Source organism: Acomys russatus, chromosome 6 (genome assembly GCF_903995435.1).
Source record: "Acomys russatus chromosome 6, mAcoRus1.1, whole genome shotgun sequence".
Classification (NCBI taxonomy): domain Eukaryota; kingdom Metazoa; phylum Chordata; class Mammalia; order Rodentia; family Muridae; genus Acomys; species Acomys russatus.
In genome coordinates, this window is record NC_067142.1 from 76,107,963 (window position 1) to 76,128,548 (window position 20,586).

Genomic DNA, 20,586 nt, shown 5'->3' on the forward strand with positions numbered 1-20,586 from the left:
GGAAGGGTGGAGGGAGAAGAGAGGAGGAGGAAAAAATGGAGAAGAAGAAGCAGGCGGGGCGGGGAGGATCGCGAGAAGGAGAGGAGGAGAAGAAAGAAGTAGGCTGATGAGGAGACTGAGGAGGAGGGAGAAAGGAGGAGGATGAGGAGATAGGATGGAGGAGAGGGAGGAGGATGAGGAGAAGGATTGGAGACGGAGGAGGGGAGGAGATGAGGAAGGCTGAGGAGGCGGCGGAGGGTGAGAGACTCGCAAGATAGTCAACGGAGGTATGGAGGAGACAGGTCGGAGGAGAGAAGGATGCGCAGGAGGAGGAGAAGGATGGCGGAGGAGTAGGAGGGGAGGAGGCAAGTTAGGGTAGGAGGAGGTGGAGGATGGTGAGGGCGGTAGAAGAACGAAGAAGGAGGTAGGAGGAGAAGGAGGATGAGTAAAGAGGCGGTCGGCGGGAAGTAGGAGGCGTTATGCGGAGGTGAGAAACGAATCAGGCGGATGAGGCGCCTTCTTCTTCTTCTTATATGCTTCTTCTTCTTCTCCTTCTTCTTCTTCTTCTTCTTCTCCTTCTTCTCCTTCTTCTTCTTCTTCTTCTCCTTCTTCTTCTTCTTCTCCTTCTTCCTCTTCTTCTCCTTCTTCTCCTTCTTCTTCTTCTCCTTCTCCTTCTTCCTCTTCTTCTCCTTCTTCTCCTTCTTCTTCTTCTTCTTCTTCTCCTTCTTCTCCTTCTGTGTGTGTGTGTGTGTGTGTGTGTGTGTGTGTGTGTGTGGTACTGAAGACTGAGCTGAGGGTTGTAGGTAAGCATTTTACTACAGACCCCTGCCCTTCGTTTGTTTATAAGGCTCTTAACTACATCATGGGATCTCCTCCCCCCAAATATTAAAGATAGATTCAAGAAAATGCCTTTTAAGAGATGAATGATAAAAGACCAGTGTTCTTCTGCTTTGAGCAGTTGGTACATAAAAGAAGAGTCAAGTTTGGGAAGAAAAAAAGGTTGAGATGCTGAGTTGAGACGCTTATGAGATATCGGGATGGAAACATTTAGTAAAACCAGAGACTGAGAAATATATATATTGGAGGGCCATTAGGAGCTGGATCATACTTAAGGCCAAGTTGATGAAGAGTAAAAGTAACAACAAAGGACAGAGAGGAGCAAGAACGACTAAGGGAAGGCTAGCATGGAAAAAAAAAGAAAAAGAGGAAAAGCATCGTTACACAGCTCAGTAGTTCAGAAAGCTGCAAGGAATAGGAAAAAGTAGGAAATCAAAAGACTCACCAAGAATTTTAAAATATTTTTTGATTAGGACATTTCCTGTCATTTCAGCCTTAACCTATACAATAAAGCAGAGGCCAGCCTAGAGTGGATTGAGCAAACGTATGAAGGAAGCATGCATGTGTGTGTGGAGAAACTTTAAGAAGTTCCTCAGTACAGTAGTCTGTGAATTTCATTTTAGGCTTCTGTTGGTATGATGCTAGTGGGCCCAACAGGTGGAGGGAAGACAACCATCAGGAGAATTTTAGAGAAAACACTGGTAATGCTTCCGTTGACAGAAGTCTTATCACTTAAAAAAGGGCAATCTGATTCAAAAGTAAGTATCTGCTAACTAAGGTATTTTTCATCTGTGAATAGCTTATACTTTAGCATATGTGTTTATTTCTCCTACTTACTAGATTTATTGCTAGTTTTATAGTAAAAAAATCATTGTGGTAAGTGAGATTTTTGAAATTTACATATCAGACTGGTGATGCGGAATGTAAGATAAATTAATTAACTTATATGTTTCGTATTTAGCTTCCTGAGTATCAATCCAATCATCTTCAAATAAAAATAATTATACTTCTTTTTCCAGTATTTATATGATCTTTCTTCTGCTATTAAGTTGATTAACCCTCCAAGACAGTATCAACTATATTTTTATTCTTTATTTTACCTGAAATGCATTTAAAGTTTCAATATGATATTATCGTTATGCCGGATAATTTATCCTTTATTTTTTTCCTAGATTTTTTTCTAGAAAATGTTTATCATATTTGTAAGTTTCTGTTCCACAAAACTTTGGATTTTTGTGATTGGAACTTATATGATGATTGTTAGGGAGCTGGAGAGATGGCTCAGCAGTTAAGAGCACTGGCTGCTCTTTCAAAGGACCTGTGCTCAACTCCCAGGATACACATGGGAGCTTACAACCATCTGTAACTCCAGTTCCAGGGGATCTGATACCCTCTTCTGCTTCTACAGGCACAGTCATGCATACAGACAGATGCAAGCAAAGCACCCATACACATAAAAGGAAATTAAACTTAGTCTCTATCTTTGTCTTTTAGCTGGTTGGTATAAAATATGCTGTGTTTTGATAGACTTATTACTATTAATAATACTAGCTGTCTGTGGAGTCGCAGGAAGTCTACATCTTAAAGCAATATAAAACAAAAGACTCCACTAAACCACACAACCTTCAATTATTGAAGATTTTGTTGGTGATGGTACACTCCCTCATCTCAGAAAGTCAGCTTCATAAGTTACATGCAATTTTTTTTCTCTCAGTATGAAATTTCTTCTTCAGAATTGTTCATGTTGTAGTTTCTAATTCTTACCTTGTACATCTGTACCCATAACCTCTTCTTCTGCATTAAGTGAGTGTGTGTTTTCTGACAAAATATCTGCCCCTTACCCTGCTTAAATCTGAAAGAGATAAAACAGAAAAGCTCAGGTGGAGCCCACACAAATTAAATTTTTTGTGGATAATATCCAAGTAGACCAAGAGGGCACCCTGCTTTCAGGCCTCTCTACACTCTGGCTCCACATCTCAGTCAGAGCCTGTGTTCTGCAGTGGAGCTCAGTGACATCTTTTCTTGACGTAGTTACTTGTGTTTTTTAGAATTGTTTAAAGACAAGTCAATTTTTTCTGTCTTGTTAATTGCTAGACGTGTTTTGTTTGATGTAAAAGATTTTTCCTAAAATATATTGGCAACAACTGTACAAAAAATTAAGTAATTGTGCTATAACTAACGGTTAAAACAATGTTGGATATTCCATCCCCTATTCCCAGTTTGTAGGAAGAAAAGGAAAAGTGGATGTTTGCGTTCTGAATCCAAAATGTATCACTCTTAGTGAACTGTATGGGCATCTGGACATTAATACCATGGAATGGACTGATGGGTTGTTGTCATCAGTAATTCGAAATTATGTTCAGATTAGCACTGCAGATTACTCCAAGAAAAGCAGTCACCTTAAACTAATGCCAAGAACCACAGACTTATCTAATGTAAGTTTAGTATGGAATTTATTATTTTCCTTTGACTAATATAGGCAGTTGCATAGTTCAAGCTATTTGTTAAAATATCATTAGCCACCTACTCATGTAAAAGGAAGAAGTATTATAAACAGTTTTTTAAGTGCAAGTTATATTATTAGAAAATGTCCCAGGCCTTTAATCCCAGCACTTGGGAGGCAGAGGCAGGCAGATCAATGTGAGTTCAAGGGCAGTCTGGTCTACAAAGCAAGTTCAGGACAGCCAAGAGAGACCCTGTCTCAAAAATCAAAAGAAAAGAATAGAAAATGCATTATTAATTTTTAAGTGGTCAGTAAACCATAGAGTGAAGTTGATGATAACTGTGTTTAAAGGAATGCAAAGAGAATTAAGCCTAAGATAGAGGACAGCCTGGTCAAGTATCACCAATGTGCCTTATAGATTAAAGAAATGGGGATGGTCTTGTTTAAAAATAAATAAATACACTATTTGATGCAAAATTTGTTAAACAGTAAATATAAGTGGTAAAAAAATGAAAAATTGTGTTCTTATAAGTAATACACAAGATTATTGATAATTTTCAATAGGTAAGCAAAAGGTGATATTTGAAACCAAAGGGTTAGTAAAGGTATGAAATAATAGTCCACATTTGCCAGCTCATAAGTAATATACAAACATAATTAAGAACAACTTTGAGAATATAATCATATCTCAGTATCCATGAGTTTCACCTCTGCAGATTCACCCAAAAATAGATACAAACTATTTGGAGATGAAATGGGTCTGTACTAAGTGTGTACAGACGTTTCCTTATCCATCTAACTCCATCATATCTAACCTCTAATGTGTGTTAGATTGAGTAATTCAGACGTGAAGATATGTGTAGGTTATATATAAATGCTGTACCATTGTACATAGGATGCACGGGCGTTCTTAGGCTGTGGTGTTTTCCGGGGCTTCTAAGAAACAGTTTTCTCAGTAGATAACAAAGAACAGTTGAACATGTTGAGATTAGTACATAAGTATTCCCTTAATTTAAAAATAAATTCCTAGCATTTAAAGAAATGGCTTTATTAATGTGGTGCTATATTTTTGTATTGGTTAGAAAGATGCATTCCTTATGAAAAGCTATGAGCTATCTCTCTACCATATGAAACATTTATATTGTCTCAGACTCATGAAATACATTTAAAAACATATTCTTTGTGCACTAGTCTTTTCAGTTTTATCATGAAGGTATTCTGAATTTTACCAAATGCTTTTTTTTTTTAATCTGTTGAGATAATACATTTTTGTGCCTTGTTTTGTTGATGACGTGTATCGAGTTCCGTTTGTATGTATGTGTTAAGCCATGTTGCATCTCTGAGATATATCCCACTTGACCATAACTAAATCCTTTATGTATAGTATTCTATTTGGGTCGCTGATATTTTGCCTAAGAATTTTGCATTTGTTTTGATGGAGGTTATTGGCCCACTGTTTTCTGTTTATTGTGTTCTTGTCAGTTTGGTCTCATGGAATGAGCCAGAAGAATTCCTTTCTCTTTACTTTTCTAGAATATGTGAAGGAGAATTTGTGTTCATCTTTCTTGCCTGCAGTGACACTAGCTGGTCCAAGCTTTTGTTTGAGGAGGAATTTTTTTATTACTGATTTTGCCTCATTGCTCCTTATTGGTCTTTCAGTGTTTTCTGTTTCTCCTTGATTCAGTCTTGGTGAGATTCATGTGTCTAGGTGTTTGTCCATTTATTTCATGTATTCAGAGATATCAGCATTTTGTGTTTAGTGTGTAATAATCCTTACTGTTCTGTGCTATCTGCTGTGCTGTCTCAGCTTTCATCTCCTTATCCTGTAAGTCTTCTCCTTTCCTTCAGCCAGCAGAAGGTTTGTTGATTCTGCTTGTGTATTCGAAGAGACAGTTGTTTTATGAGGAAGCAGAACTCAGCTTGAATTCAGGCCCCGTGCGTGGCCAACAAGACTTCTACCACCCAGAGTCACACCTGCACTGCTCCACCTTTCCTAAGACAGAATCGCACTGAGTTTTCTAGGCTGGCCTCAAAGTTACTCGCGTCCCCCAGGCAGGTCTCACCTCGTAATCCTTCTGCCCTGGCATCCTAGGTAGCTGAGACGACAGGCCTTCATCTTCATGCTCAGCCATTCTGTTGCTCTTAAAAGTTAAGTTACATTTTTAATCCTGTGCCCAGGAGGCAGAGGTGGGCAGATACCTGTGAGGTCAAAGAAACATGGAAAGTTCCAGGTCAGAGAGACTCTGTATTAAAACACAAAACTGTTGAGTTCCATATATGCATATAGTTTACAAAGTTTTTGTTGTTACAGTTGTCCCGTTGTGGTCATAAAACTATAATCATTTCTCACAATTTGTTGGGACTCGGCAGTAACATGAACTATTCAGGAGGGTGTTCCTTGTGCCAGTGCGGAGTGTGAGTTCCTGCAGCTGCTGAGTAGGAGGCTCTGTATCGCATGCTGTGGTCCAGTTGGTGCAGTCCGTACTGTGTAGTTTCTTTGCTGATTTTGCACCGGATGACTTGATAGCGGTGAAAGTAGAGTGCTAAAGCCCTTCGCTGTTAGTATACCAGGATCCTTCAGCCTTTAAGTCTATTAATATCTGCTCTGTATACCTGGTGCTCTGATACTGGATTTTCGTATTTTCACATCGTCTACAGTTACTTGCTAAGTTCACCTTCTCACTTTGTATCTACTGTGAGGCTTATGAAAAACACTTTTAAATTATAAGAACCTATATTAAAATGACAGTTACTCAATAGTGATGATAAAGACAGAAAAATGCTAGCACAATGCTGCATCTTGATTATTCATTATATAATTTAGATTTTCCAAGTTGGTTTCTCCACTACGGCAGATATTGATAACACCGTGTTTATGAAGGAAGTAGAAAAAGATGTTAAAATTCCAGAAGCTCGTGGTAAGATTTATTATTATTAAATTCAGTGATTTATATAAGTGATTATAATATAAAATATATAAATATAAAACAAGTGATTAATATAGAAAGTAAATTTTGAGCCAATATGAACTATATTTATGTCTTTACATTTTTGACTAGTAATATTTTCATTCTTGCACAGTTCACCTCTTCCTTGTGTGTGTGTTTAAAATGTCTCACCACAACCATCTTGCAGTGTGAGAACATCTTTGTTATGACCTATAACCACTAGAGCCTGAGTAGCCTTCCAGTTTACAAATAATTAGGAATAAAATTGTGTTGATGGTAGAAATAGTGGTATGAGAAACAGCAGTGGCAGCCTCCTGTCTGTGAATGGCAATGCCAAACCATCTGAGTATTGCCAGTAAGTGACTGGTCTCTAACACAGAGTGGGCATATAATACAGCCGCTGCTTCTGAGGAGCTGACACTCCACCGGGAGAGCCCCAGCCTCCCTTTCCTACGCCAGACTGAGGCCTCGCAGCAGCTCGTCAGCCAGCAGGATGCTTGTGGTCCACACTCTAAAAGGGCCTTTCCCTAGTACATCTGCCTCCCTGGAGTTTGGGATGACAATAACTGCATCTAGTTAGCTTTCCTTGCGAGGCTGCAGGATAATGGGTAGGGCAGAGATTTCAAAGAGATAGAGCCGTCTCCGCAGCAGTGGCTATCTGGATCCCGCCTCTGCTCTCTGGACGGTCCATGGAGGACATTTGAATGTCTTCCGGGTGCTTTTGACTGTTTGCTGTCTGCACAGTGACCTCCCTTGCCTGGCTGGGAGGATTCTAAAATCATGGTGACAAGCATTAGCGTGCGGCATGATGTTCTGAGTGTTCGCATCCTCTTCCCCAAAGTGTGTACATTAAAATCCCAACCCTTGAGCTCAAGGCAGTCTCCCATCATGCGGCCATACAGAATCAAGAAGAGGGGGGATATAATCTAGATGTGAAATGAACAAATTAAAAATTTTTTTAAAGGAAGAAAGAAGCTGTCTCTTACCAAACAATCTGCCAGCACATAGACCTCAGCCCCGGCCTTGAGAGCTGTGAAGCGTGCGCGTGCGCTGTTTATAAGCTGGTGAAGCGTGCGCGTGCGCTGTTTATAAGCTGCCTAATCAAAGATGGGATAGTATAGTAGCACAGAGACTGCAGGGATGTCGAAGGGCTCTCAGGGTGATAGAGTTTAAACAGGCTTGATTCTTTGATTTTCCTTTGATAGTTTCTAGAAACAGCTTACCTAAAAATTATTCCTAAGCAGAAGATGCAAATTTACAAATCATATTATTATGAAAAATTATGTGTAAAAATTAAGATTTTTTTTATTGTAAGCCTGCCCTAGCTCCCAAATTATGGCATGGAGACCTAGTATATTTACTAAAATCTTCAGGTACCATAGCTGGGCAGATACTGAGCTATTGTAACCTGACTGTGCTGGCCTGGCCTGCTTCCTAGCCACGTGGCCTGTTACCTGCCATCATAGCCTCACCCTGGCTGTTTGTTTTCCATCCGTGTCCTTATGGTGGTTCCTGTCTCTCTGGTTCCCCACCTGAAACCCTCTCCCTGAACTCTGAGGTCCCGCCTCTCCTGCCCAGCTATTGGCTAATCAGCTCTTTCCTTATAAACCAATCAGAAGGTGATGGAGAACAATGGTTACAACACAAGACAGGTGATCCTTCATAATGATTATAACATCAAAGTCCAGACTGCCGTCAGGTCTCTGAGTACAGAAATCAGCATTTGAATACACAGTGCATAAAACATTCTCCAACAAATATCCAGATTTCCAAGATTTTGAGGGTTAATTATGCATTCAGTAGCCTAAGAATGCATTCAAATGTCTAGAAAGTGCTTATAGCCATTTCAAGTATATAGCATATTTATTGACATTTAATGAATATGGAGAATATACATATATATACATATACACATATATGTGCATATATGTACATGTGTGTATGTGTATATGTGCATATATAAATACATATATACATTAATCTTGTTCATAAAAGTCTAGCACAGGCTTCAGTGTAACACTGGCACTCACTCTAGTATTTCCTGGGACAATGTTTTCAACTTGGAAAATATTTTCTAGAGGCTAGGGGGTAGCTTAGTAGATAAAGTACTTGCTATGCATGCATGGGACTAGAATTCAGATCCCCAGGACCTGAGTAAGAAGCCAGGTATGTATGAATCTGCCATCCCAATAAGAGGCAGAGATAGGAGACGTGTGGGGCAAGCTGCCTAGCTAGACCAGCCAAAATCACCACGTGAAGAGACCCTGGCTCCGTAAGTCAAAGGGAAGGATGACTGAGGAAGACACCTGGCATCACACATGTGCCCATACATGCACACACACCCTCACACATATATGCCCATGTACAGTCAAATGTGCATACACGTTGCACACACATGTATCATGCATAACTATACATACAAAAAGGAAACTGTTCTCTAATAAGGATAGAAAGTTTTCAAGACTGTAATAAAAGAAGTCTGAGATCAGTCTTCGCTACACTAAAAATATTTTTTCTTTGCAGATTTTGATTGGCAGTGGATTGTTTTAGATGGCCCAGTGGACACCTTTTGGATAGAAAATCTGAACACTGTGCTTGATGATACTAGAACACTGTGCCTGGCAAACAGCGAACGGATTGCCCTGACTAACAGGATCAGAGTGATGTTTGAAGTGGACTCTCTCTTTAACGTCACTCCTGCTACTATCACTCGCTGTGCAGTGGTGTACATGGTAAGGTGTCAAAGCCTGACCCATGACAGCACGTGCTGTTTAGCAAAGTGGCAGCTCATCCTCAATCGTGTTTTACCTCTAGTCTCAGCTGACCGACCCCAGGCGCTCAGAAGCTTTAGGTCCCCCTGTAAACTATATGGTTTTTCTCTTTTTCTTTAAATGTTTCTTTTTCCAACAAACAAACAGTCCCACTTTGGGCAGCACGTGTAGCTTCTCTTTTACTACTTTGTGGGTTCTTCTTTATCTGCCCCCCCCACCCAGTTTCGTCTCCTAACACTAGACAGGAGAGAAAGAAGGATAAAGGGGAGAGAGATCCCTGAATCTAATTTCTTTCCTAAGCACTGCTCTTCACTCCCCCCAACAGTCTGCTTAATCAGTCTCTTCTTCCAGTTTTCCCAATAGTAGCAGCTCCAAACCATAACAACTGTTGTAGGCCATCTGCTCAGCTCAGCTTCTCCTGGGTCAACTGTCTGCTAACAGTATCTTCTTCTCCAACTGCCTTCTCCTCTCACTCCGCTAGCCCAATTCTGCACCAACTGCCTTCCCTTCTCAAATCTACTCAGTCTCCTCTCCGTCTCTGCTGCCTTTTTTAAATCCTCTCCTGTTCCCAGAAATCCAAGAGGCAACAAACACTGAAGATCATGGGGTCAAGCAGTTCCAAAGGCTAAGGATTCCCAAAGGGCCAGTTGACTAGCAACTAGGGATCCTTTCAAGGGTTGGGTGCACAAGATAAATCACACTCAACCTCCCCCCAAAGCCTCATAATCCAGAAGTAATACTGTCATCAATCCGACACTGGGAAACTAGAACACCAGCGTTTCTGACAGTCAGGTTCGGCTGTTGATATGAATTATTTTGCCAACAAAGGAAAGATTACCCCGAAGCCCTTTTTACTACATGACTCTCAGAACGTGGGGGAAAACAGTACCAAGACAGTGGTGTGGAAGTAGAAAGCATAACCCCAAAAATTGTATTCATGAAACTAATTAGCAGCTGTGAATGGCTCTCCTCTCTAATCCACCTAATTTGGGGTGCCAATTAGAGTTAGAGCTGGGGCTGCCTCAGCTGACCAGCTTCACAGCTAGCACACCCGAGTCTCAAACCCCCATTGTTTGTTTTCTTTTGAAACCGAGATTAAAACTCCAAGACCATTGCAGAGAACTGCGATTTCTTGAGTTCTGCTGCTGCTGTTGTTGTTGTTTTAGCTTTAAATAATACTGAATCTAGCCATGGGGTGGGTGGTGAAATAAAAAAAAAATTGTTTTAAATGCTATATTTTTGTTTACATAAGATCTTCTTCTGCTTTCTATTACCAGGACCCTGTGGATCTGGGATGGGAGCCTTACATTAAGTCATGGCTTTTGAAAACGTCAAAAACCATAAGTCCACAAGGAATGGAGTGTCTTGGATTAATGATTAAAAAAAGTGTTACAGAAGGGCTTGAGTTTCTGAAAAGGCATAGAAAGTTTCTGTCATATGCAGTACAGGACGTGACTGTTATCGTGACTCTGTGCAGGCTTCTGGACACTTTATTTGAGTGTATGAATATAAAAAGAGGAACTACGAAAAGTGAGTTTTCCCTGAGCCACAGGGGTGATATTGTGTCTTCACTCTCCAGTGGCAGCTCTAGAGAGTGCTAACAGGTGAAAGGTGAAAGAAAAGTGAAGGCAGGAAGAAGTACGCTCTATCTGAGTTGACAGCTAGTGTGTACATAAAGCAAGCTAAAACTCTTCTCTTTTTTTTTTTTTCAAGACAAGGTTTCTCTGTGTAGCCCTTGGCTGTCCTGGACTAGCTTTGTGGACCAGGCTGGCCTTGAACTCACAGCGATCCGCCTGCCTCTGCCTCCCAAGTGTTGGGATTAAAGGCATGCGCCACCATGCCTAGCTCAAGATAAAACTCTTAACAAAGGTGGACATCACCAGGGCAAATTAATAACATACATGTTGCGGTTCATAAAAATGAGTATAAACAGCCTTAGAAGACCGTAAGCAAGAATGCTACGTTGTGTTTTAAGGGTTCCTTCAAGTTAAAAATCTAAATCTATACTGTAATCATGCAGAGGCAAAAGCCAGAAAAGTGGCGAAATGAGAAGAGACGTGGGTGTTTCCTGTTGGCACTTCAGGCTGGGTAGTTTCTACCGGCTTATCTTTCAGCCCATTATGTCTTAGTTCTGTACAGTTCCCTGTCAGGCCATAACAACAAATATGATTGCTGCTATTGTCACTGCTTACATTTCTGTTTGGCTAGACTATAGCTGTGCCATCTCTGCCGAGCCTTAGCATTGTTGAGACTATAATACAGAGTGCTCCTCTGCTCGGGAAGGGTTGCATGCAGATAAATCCACTGTAGCTTAAGAATACCTTAAGCTGAGCCTGTAGGTACCCAAGCTGTTGCTGTGGTTTTGGCATTGCATCTCCCCCGCAAGGCTACCGTGTTCCAAGTTAGCTGGAGAAAGTAGGTCACTAGGTGCCAGAACTTGAGGTATCTTGTTCCTGGCTCCTTCCCCTCTTGCTCGCTCTCCTTCCCGTTCACAATGAGGTGAGCAGCCACCTTCCCCACACATCCCCACTGCCCCCACCCCCACCCCCACGATGATCTGCCCCATCAAGGTCCGGAGTCAGTTGAACCGACTGCTGTGGTTCAACTAAATGTCTGGAGATGAAAAATGAGTCCTTCCTCCTTGGGATTATTCACTCTGGGCATTTTGTCACCATAGGAATTTTATACAAAACAGTTAGACTGAGCTTCCTCCACTGGGAACTAAAACCATTTGCTTTGATAGGTTTTACCAAAAAAGAAAGCAGGAGTGAGAGCGAGAGAGAGAGAGAGAGAGAGAGAGAGAGAGAGAGAGAGAGAGAGAGAGAGAGAGCCTACTCAAACTCATTTTCTTCTTTGCCTTGTTTAGTGATGGAGTCTCTTACAGCCCAGGCTAGCCTCATGAATTTGAAGCCACAGGCCTGGCCATTACATCCACTTTTATGGTTAAAAGTGTAGCTTTTGAAGAAGGAAGGTAGATGATAAAAAGATACTACAACTGGTGTGTTCAATTCTTCTCATAAAATTGGGATCAAAATTATACGCTGAGCGAGGGTTAAGGCATTGAAAGATTAGTTTCCCTCTACACTCCTTTTTCTTCTCGTCTAGGCTCCCCAGTTGGACTCCACTGCAGAAAATGACATTTCCTCCTACAGCAACCCTTAACCGTTGCAAGTTCCTCATGAAAGGGCGGGGCCTGTAGGTACCGCCTTACCCTGATAGACATCGGTAGCTAGAATGTTCTGGAATATAAACTATCAAAGACTCTCCTGTGGCATTTCACAGCTAGACAATGTTACAAGTTGAACCTCATTAATTAGCAAATGAAATTTTAGGTCTGTTGTCAATTGTACAAAAGTCTTGTTGTTTCTAAGGTGATGAAGCAACGAGTGACACCTCACCTAAAGAGACAAAGACTGCGAAAGTCAAGTTCATGGATACGGGAAAAAGGTCAGTCACATCAGGGCAGTAAATGTGTTTGAAGAACCTGCTAGATGTGAAACACTCAAGGGCACATAGGATCATTATCAGTAAACCGTATTTTGTAGTCTCATAATATTAAAGTGTACATTATTTTGTCCCAACTTAGAGTCTTCTGATAGCTAATACAAGACAATCAAATTTTATATTTTAAAATAAGATTGTTGTTTTAAAAAGCCATCTTGCCTTTAAACATTTTAGAAAGAAATAAAATTTATATGCGTTTATTTCATGAAGCAGCCATTTATAAGCTATGAAATGTTGAACCAGTCAGGAGAGTTTTAAAGCTTTGTCTTACCTATAAAACTGGAATGATAACGTGACATACTAGTTGAAGCTGATGCATAGTTAGGTGTGTGGTCATACATTATAGCTGTGAGTCCACTGTCTAAATCTGTTAACCTGCAGGAGACTCTGTAACTTACATTGCCACAGGATGCAATCCACAGGATGCAAGAAGGCAGTTCAGCTCAACACAGCTAAGTAGCCGGTGTTGGCTCAAACTTCAGGCGTCTGATCCCAAGTAATTTATTTTAGGCATATTTAAGCACAGGAAATTTGGTTTATAAACTTTTATGGTGATAATTAACTCAATCCTGTATGTATAATAAACCATTCATAAATCTGTTTGAGGAACAAAGTAAGCTAAACAAAGATTGGGCATGCCTGCATCAAAACTGTTTATAAAGTACATGTGATACAAAGACAGGTTCTGCAGGTTGACTACCTGTGACATAGCCCGTACAGGTGGGTTTTATAACTCTAGAAAAACAAACATAAGAGAATCCAGTGTTGTCATCACCACACAGATAGTGCTAAGGTCATCAGGCTAGAACCCGTGGCCACTTCTAGCCTTCTGGATAAGCGGTATTTCATTTCCTCCTTGGAAGGAGCAGCCCTGCGTGCTCATATACCAGGCCTCTCCAGTACTAGCACTCACCCGAGCACAAGGACTTGTGCGCCGCCTGCATTAGCCAACGACTACTCCTCATATCTTTCTCAAGTCTTGACGCTTCGCTCCTCTTTCCTTCCTGTGATTAAGGCATCGTGTCCACTTTGTTCTGCGTGACTGATGAACAGTGAACATAGCGGGATATTTCAGATGTATTTATGCAAATGTACTCCACGTTGATAGTAGCTAACGAATTTCAGTCTGAAATATCTTAGTTTTTCAAAACGTGTAGGTGGTGATATGATAATACTAAACCAATTCAAGATGTTAGAAACTAGGCCCAAAGCTCCTGCTTAACCCCATCATTATCAACCTTGTCTCCACAAGACCCATGGATCGTTAACTGTGAGGAGTCTGCATTAGCCTCAGGTAGAAACAGTCTCTTCAGACTCTGACTGCCCATCAATAGCCATGTTGAACTAAGCCAACCCATAAGATTTACTAAGAGAGACACGAAGTAAATCAGCATTTACTTATGTCTTTCATCAAATGCCCAATTAGCAAATCCCCTCCCCCAACAAGTAAACTTTCAACTATAAATTGACCCCAAAATAAAAAGGGTTACATATAACTACTATATTAAATGATATGCATATGTAATACTTATATACATATCAAATAAAATATTAAACATGTATCAAACCTACATGATTATAAGGGCATATATAATATGTTAAATAAAATTATGTGTTAAATAAAGGTATATTATACATTTGTCAACACATTACCCAAAAGAGATATGAAACAAAGGTTATGTATGAATGTCTTATATATTAGCTACTGTAAAGATAAACACAGTAACTAATTTATGCGACTGTGATCAGAAAAAAAATTGTATATTGGGTCTAAAATTATATATCAGTTTTATTACAATTTTCAATAATAAAACTGGCGTGATGTTGAGATAAATCATCCAATTACTTACAAAGCTTTTGCCATTCACCTTTCTGCGCAGCCACTACAATGACGAAAACGCGTGGTATTTGGAGAAAAACCCTGAGAAGTTGACAGTGATGATTCAGAAAATCTTCATCTTTGCCTTCACGTGGGCATTTGGGGGCATTTTAAAGCGTGAGGACCAGCATGAAGAAGACTTGCTGTTCCGCTCGGGCTTTGAACCCGACTCTCTGGCGGAAGTTACCTATAATTTCGACAACCTCGTTCATGAGTTGTTTGAGGACGATTCGGAAGGAGGTCAGTGGATTGCCATACCTACCAACTACACACTAATTCACTCTTGCCAAAAGTGTAAAATCACAAGATAGACGGGAACTGTCTTCAGTGTAAAGAATGTTAAGTTCTTTGTTGGATAGAAATATAAAACAAACAAACAAACTTAGATTCGAGAAAATATATAAATCAGTATGCTTGAAACAAACAATGCTAAAAATAAATTAATAATCATATGTGATACAAATATTTGAGGAGCGGCAAAGTATTAAAAAAAAAGCCAAAAAATTAAAGATGATAGACAAACACCATATTTAAAAATAATAGTAACCTGCAGGGCCTGGAGAGATGGATCAAAGGGTAATAGGATTTGCAGTGCAAGCATAAGTATCTAAGTTCAAATCCCCAGCACCCACTTAAAAAGCTAGGTATGGCTGCACCTGTCTGTGAGCTAGGCATTGAGGTATGGAGATGGAAGGATTATGAGGCCAACCATCCTAGCCAAGTGGTAAGTTTCTGGAGAGCCACATTGTCTCAAGGCAATAGGTGAAGAGTGGTAGCAGACACCTGATATCCTACTCTGGCCTCCACGTGTGCCCACGGTGCATGTGTGCACACACATGCGTGTCCCCCACACACGGGAACTCACAAACCAAAACTCATATGAATTTAACATGATGGTTTTATCAATAAATCTATAAAGATTCTGAGAGAAAAGTAACAACTCTAAAATCATAGTCAAGTGAGGTGTTGTGACTCCTGTCTGTAAACCCAGTGTTTAGAAGCAGGAAGATCAGGAGTTCAAGGTCATCTTTGGGTATATAGCAAGTTTGAGTCACTCCTGGGCTACATAAGACCTTGTCTCCAAAAGGAGGAGGAGGAGGAAGAAGAGGAGGAAGAGGAAGAGGAGGAAAGAAAAGAAAAATCAGAACAATTTGTTTTTAATATATCTTTAGCAGATGCTTCTATGTTACACTGGTTTGACCACCGCCAGTATGTTACTAGAATTTACTATTATCCACACACACCATAGTAGCAGGCATTAGGACATTTCATCACAATTTACCCTTTTCTGCATGCAAAAATAATTAAAAGTTAATGAGCTTTTGCTTTTGTATAAGCCAATATTAAAGGCAGTGGCCTGCCTGGTTTATGTGGCTGTATTCACTTCAGTTAGTATTCCCTCACTGTCTCGCAAAGCCTCACCTTTCAGGTAGAATTCATGTCACTGGTAAGCCACATTCTTACTGGGTTCTTGTGTTTACTGTTTTCAAACGTGTAGGTATCAATTTACCAGGTGGCGAACGGTCTGTATTTGGGTATTTTTTGGACTTCCAGCAATGTGAGTTTATGCCTTGGTCAGATATAGTTCCTAATGCACAGACATTAATTCAAAGAGGTAAGTTTACTTGCTTTTTTAATGCCTTTTTTACTTCTCTAAGATTCTGGAAGTATATTAATCATAAAAATAGATGCGTTCTCAATTTTGATGTTTACTGTATTTTAATATATACCTTTGTGGGGCAGTTTTTATTTGTATTTATAAAATCACCTTAGAGCATTACTTTATAAGGAATGTGTAGTTGGGGCTGGAGAGATAGCTCCAGGACTAAGAACACTTTCTGCTTTTCCAGAGGACCTAGGTTCATTTCCCAACACCCACGTGGGAGCTCACAATCATCTGTAATGCTATACCCAGGGGACCAGATGTGTCTTCTGGCCTCCCTGGGCACCAGGCACACGTGTGGTACATAGCCATGCACCCATGGATATAAAATAAATAAATAAATAAATTTTTAAAAAGAAAAATGCTTAGACACAGTATTCAGACACTGTAAGCTCTAGTGTACAGAGTGTCAACAGGACAGTGTCTGCTGGTTTAGTTAGTGTGTCTGCCACTAAACAGTAGTAGACAGCACCTCTACAAAAGTGAGAAATGCACACACATAAGAGTGTGTAAATGAAAGCAGTAATGTAAAACAAATAAGGCAGACACGGGGGTTCACACCCGGAGTCCCAGCACTTGGGAGGCTGAGACAGGAGGATAGCCATTAGTTCAAGTCCAGTCTGGAATATGTAGTGAATACCAGTGTACCAATAGCCCCTGGTTTGGTTTTTATGTCGTAAGTGTCCATTGTCTTTATTTTCAACCTGCTTCTGTGTGTCACAGAAGATCCTTAAGCTTGTTGAGCTGTGAGAGCTTGGTAGAAGTTGAAGGCAAGGACTTAATGACAAAACTTAAAGTTCCTTCAACTTAACAGTTTTTCAACTCTCTGGTGCTATGAACTCAAGTACATTCTGAACTGAAGTCGTGTGGGTTTGTTTTGTTGTTGTTGTTGTTTGTTTGTTTGTTTTTTCAGTTTGGGTCTTTTCCCAGGCTAGTCAGAAGAATCATGGCGGCTGCAGCGCTGGGTGGTGGCCAGACAGTCCCATGACCTCGGGGTGACAAGCCCATGCACCCCTCAGTGTACTGTGTTACTGAACTAGGGTATTCTGAAGGTTAGCTGTAGTAAACATGTTTCAAATAGCAGCGTTTTCATATTTTCAACTTGCCGTCTCCAGCAGGCAGGAGAGCTAGCCCTGAGGTAATCAGAGCAGGAGCGCTGTCTCTGTGCCTCGCCTGCTGTTGCACTTGGGACTGGGGAACATTCCCTGCACCTCACCTGGGAGGCACAACCTTGCATGTGGTGGTTGTGGGTAAGCCACCGAGAGGGCGAGTGAATGTGAGAAATCCGGCCCTGCCTGTTTGCCTGCTGTGTGGTCCTTGAAAAAGAGATCCCCTCCCCTCTCCTTTGCCTTCTCCACCAATGGTGGGCAGGAGAGCCAGCCCTGCTTCTTGTCTGCTGGGCTGATGTGGATGAGGGAGAGATGCCCTCCTCCTCTCCCTTGTCCCTTCCCACCTATGGCAGGCAGGAGAGCTAGCCATGCCCCTCGCCTTCGACAACACTTGGTAGAGCAGCCCCTGAACCTCACCTGCTCAACAGGGATAGAGCTGGCCCTGGTTGGGGGTGGGGGGTTGAATACGGAGGTTGCCGGTGAGCTGACCTGAGGTTGTGAGAGCAAGAGAGCCAGCGTTGGGCTGACCAGCTCAGACCTCTCAAGCACAGATCCAGAATTTTAACCTGGCCTATACCAACATCTACCCCATTGATAAACCGCTGGAATACATGACAGGGCTGGGTCTACATACCCAAAATGTCAGGGTCACCATGATCCAGGAACAACCAGACTACCAGGGTTGGGGCAGGAAAGTCAAGGAGTTTTTTCCTAGGAATGGGTGCAGTGTCTTGGCTAGCTGAGGATACAGGAGAGAGCAATCTTTGAGATTAACAAAGACCCCAGGCACATGCAACAATATATGCCATGTTGAAGTTGCCATGTACCATGCTGACCTGCCCAGAAAGTATTAAATAGCAAAAATTGGTTACTACTTCATTCTAGGTCACCTGAAATCTAAAGCTGTTTTCTGACCTCAGGGACGTCATTGCTGGCCAGCTTTAAGGGGACTGGTGAGAACTTGCTGAGGATGCAGGAATGCGAGGAGTGTGTGAACTACATTGCTACCCAAGATACCATGTGCCTGTCTTTCCTCATGAGCCTTCTCCTAAAGAACTCCTACCCTGTACTTCTCACAGGTATGAGAAACATTTACAGAGGGGACTTTCAGGCTGGGGAGAAGTCTGACATCTAGAGTCTAATCATTTTTAAGTGACTAATTTTCACAGTCTTACCAACAGTCTATGAATTAATATGGGATGTTATAAGCCTGTCCTTTCCCCCATCCTGGTTAGTTTGGATTTTAATCTTTTTTGGGGGGTGGTGGTGGTGAGCTGTTGCTGAGTAGCCCCTTCTGCCATTGAACATGTGATTCTCCTGCCTCAACATCCCAAGTATTGTAATTATGGGTGCACCCACCACTCCAGACTTGAATGTTATTTTTTCCCCATCTTTTCATCACATTAAGGACAAATTCTAGAAATAGATGTATTAGATGAACACGTGGTTGACTCCAATAGCCCTGGTCCTCAGAGGGCCAACTCCAGACGCCAGCTGCTTAATTAAACTTAAATAGTTTGTAAATATGCTATAAAATTTTTCTAATCTTTTACTTGTTACCAAGGAAGGGACTCAATACAGTTCCTGTTCATTCTGAATATCCAACCCATTGGTTACCATTTTCTTGCCCCTGACTATGGGGCTTTGCTGGACAGAGGTCTTAAGTCCACTCCTCTCTGGAAAATCCAGTTTACCTGCCCAGGGAAAGAGGAAACACTCCCTCCTGTCTCCAGAAAGCAACCATAAAATCCCATTTGGCGAAAAGGTGCGACCAAACCTGGTTCCGTTCAGATAAGACACTTCAAAGCTGCCTCTAAATTAACAAGAGGCCTGGCTCCTGAGACATGCTCTCTGGGTGTTTACTACAGACAAAAAAACATACCCTGGGACCACCTGCCTCTTTTTGCAACCCAGGGCTTAAAACAAACAAACAAGCAAACAAGATCCCTTGGGTTGGGGGACCTTTTGTCATTTTCCCTGCTTTTTTCTTGCCTCCCTTCCCCCTTCCCCCTCCCCCTTTCTTTAATCTGTAGCTTAGCTTTGACTCTTGCCTCTAGATAGAATTATGAGACTTAGTACGTATATCAAAGCCTAGTTCATTGTCTCTTGGATGTCTCATTCTGGCGAAGTGAGTTGGGCTACCTCACACTCTCTCAAGCTCAGGTTCCCTTCTTCCTCTCATCCCTGCAGAGGAGGGTGAGAACCTGGGCTCTCTCTGCCTGAGAAGGCCGGCAGGGATGCTCCTGCTCCTCCACTGCCTTTTCACAGCTTTGCAGCTTAAAGGCACAGCTACACCCACCTCCATCCAATCTTCCTGCTCCTCCCTACACAGCGATCATTCCCCCGGGACCACAGAGGACCAGAGAGGAAGATGAGCCAATCCAGCACCTGACCTGTGGTGTATATCACCAGAGGCAAATAGTAGATTGTTCTCAGGGACAAACACAAAGAACTTCAGCAGTGTAAGACTCAGATGACACATATTTGCCTCTGATTTGCTTTAAGAAAACTCTTAGATGTTTCTGTTTTGTAAACTTGGAGTCATGGGTCCTTGTTCAACTTCAGTAAGTTTATTAAATGCCTCCCTTAGATTGTGTTAGCCAAAAAAAATTTTAAGGGACTGGGTACTGTGTTATGTGCCTGTAATTTCAGTACTCTGGAGGCTACAGCAGAATTGGTTAGTTCAAGGCCACCCTAGGCTCCATAAGACTCTCCCTCAAGGGGGAAAAAAAAAATGAAGAGGGCTAGAGAGATGGCTCAGTGGCTAACAGTACTTGGCTGCTCTTGCAGAGGGCGCTGGTTCCTTACCTAACACCCACATCATAGTTCATGACCATCTGTAACTCCAGTTAGTTAAGGAGAGTCTACAGCCTCCATGTGCAGTAGTCACGCACACGGCGCACATACGCATGCAGATGGTACACTTGTGCACATAAAATGGATCTTTTTCAGTTGGGTTTTGTTTTGTTTTGTTATTTCAAAAGAGTCTCATTAAGCGTAGTTCTAGCATGCTAAAAGCAAGAACCAGCTGTTCAAGTTAAATGAACATTTTATAAAAATTATAATTATTTCCTAATCTATCCTTCATAAGAACCATAAATAATTCAAACAATTTGAAAGCTCAAGTTAAGTTCCTAATTAACTTGTCTCACATCTAAAACAGAAAAGCAAAAATATGCTTTCCTTGCAAATTTCAAGTGGATAAAAACGGCACTGTTTGGTTTTTAACATGCAAATGTGTCATTTTCTGGTGTGTGGCTTTAACCTAATGTATTTCTTCCTTAGGAGACTGTGGTGTTGGGAAAAGTATTGCCATCAACGAGATGCTTGAAAAACTAGAAGGCCGAGGAACATTTGATATCAAATATGGGTCAATTTTAGGAAAAGTTCTGTTACATAATGAAATTAAAAGATCAAGGTTGTATATATTAAACTTTAAATTTGTCTTATCTG

General features: G+C 41.3%; 1 protein-coding gene across 1 annotated transcript in view; it reads left to right on the forward strand.

Annotated features, from left to right (window-relative positions):
- Dnah14 (dynein axonemal heavy chain 14) overlaps positions 1-20,586 on the forward strand; it is a 212,252-nt gene that overhangs the window by 91,763 nt on the left and 99,903 nt on the right. The window contains 10 exon segments of the mRNA XM_051148372.1: positions 1,440-1,574; positions 3,036-3,251; positions 6,084-6,177; positions 8,731-8,939; positions 10,256-10,508; positions 12,350-12,425; positions 14,363-14,601; positions 15,860-15,976; positions 18,054-18,212; positions 20,419-20,551. Coding sequence (XP_051004329.1) covers positions 1,440-1,574; positions 3,036-3,251; positions 6,084-6,177; positions 8,731-8,939; positions 10,256-10,508; positions 12,350-12,425; positions 14,363-14,601; positions 15,860-15,976; positions 18,054-18,212; positions 20,419-20,551 — 1,631 coding nt within the window.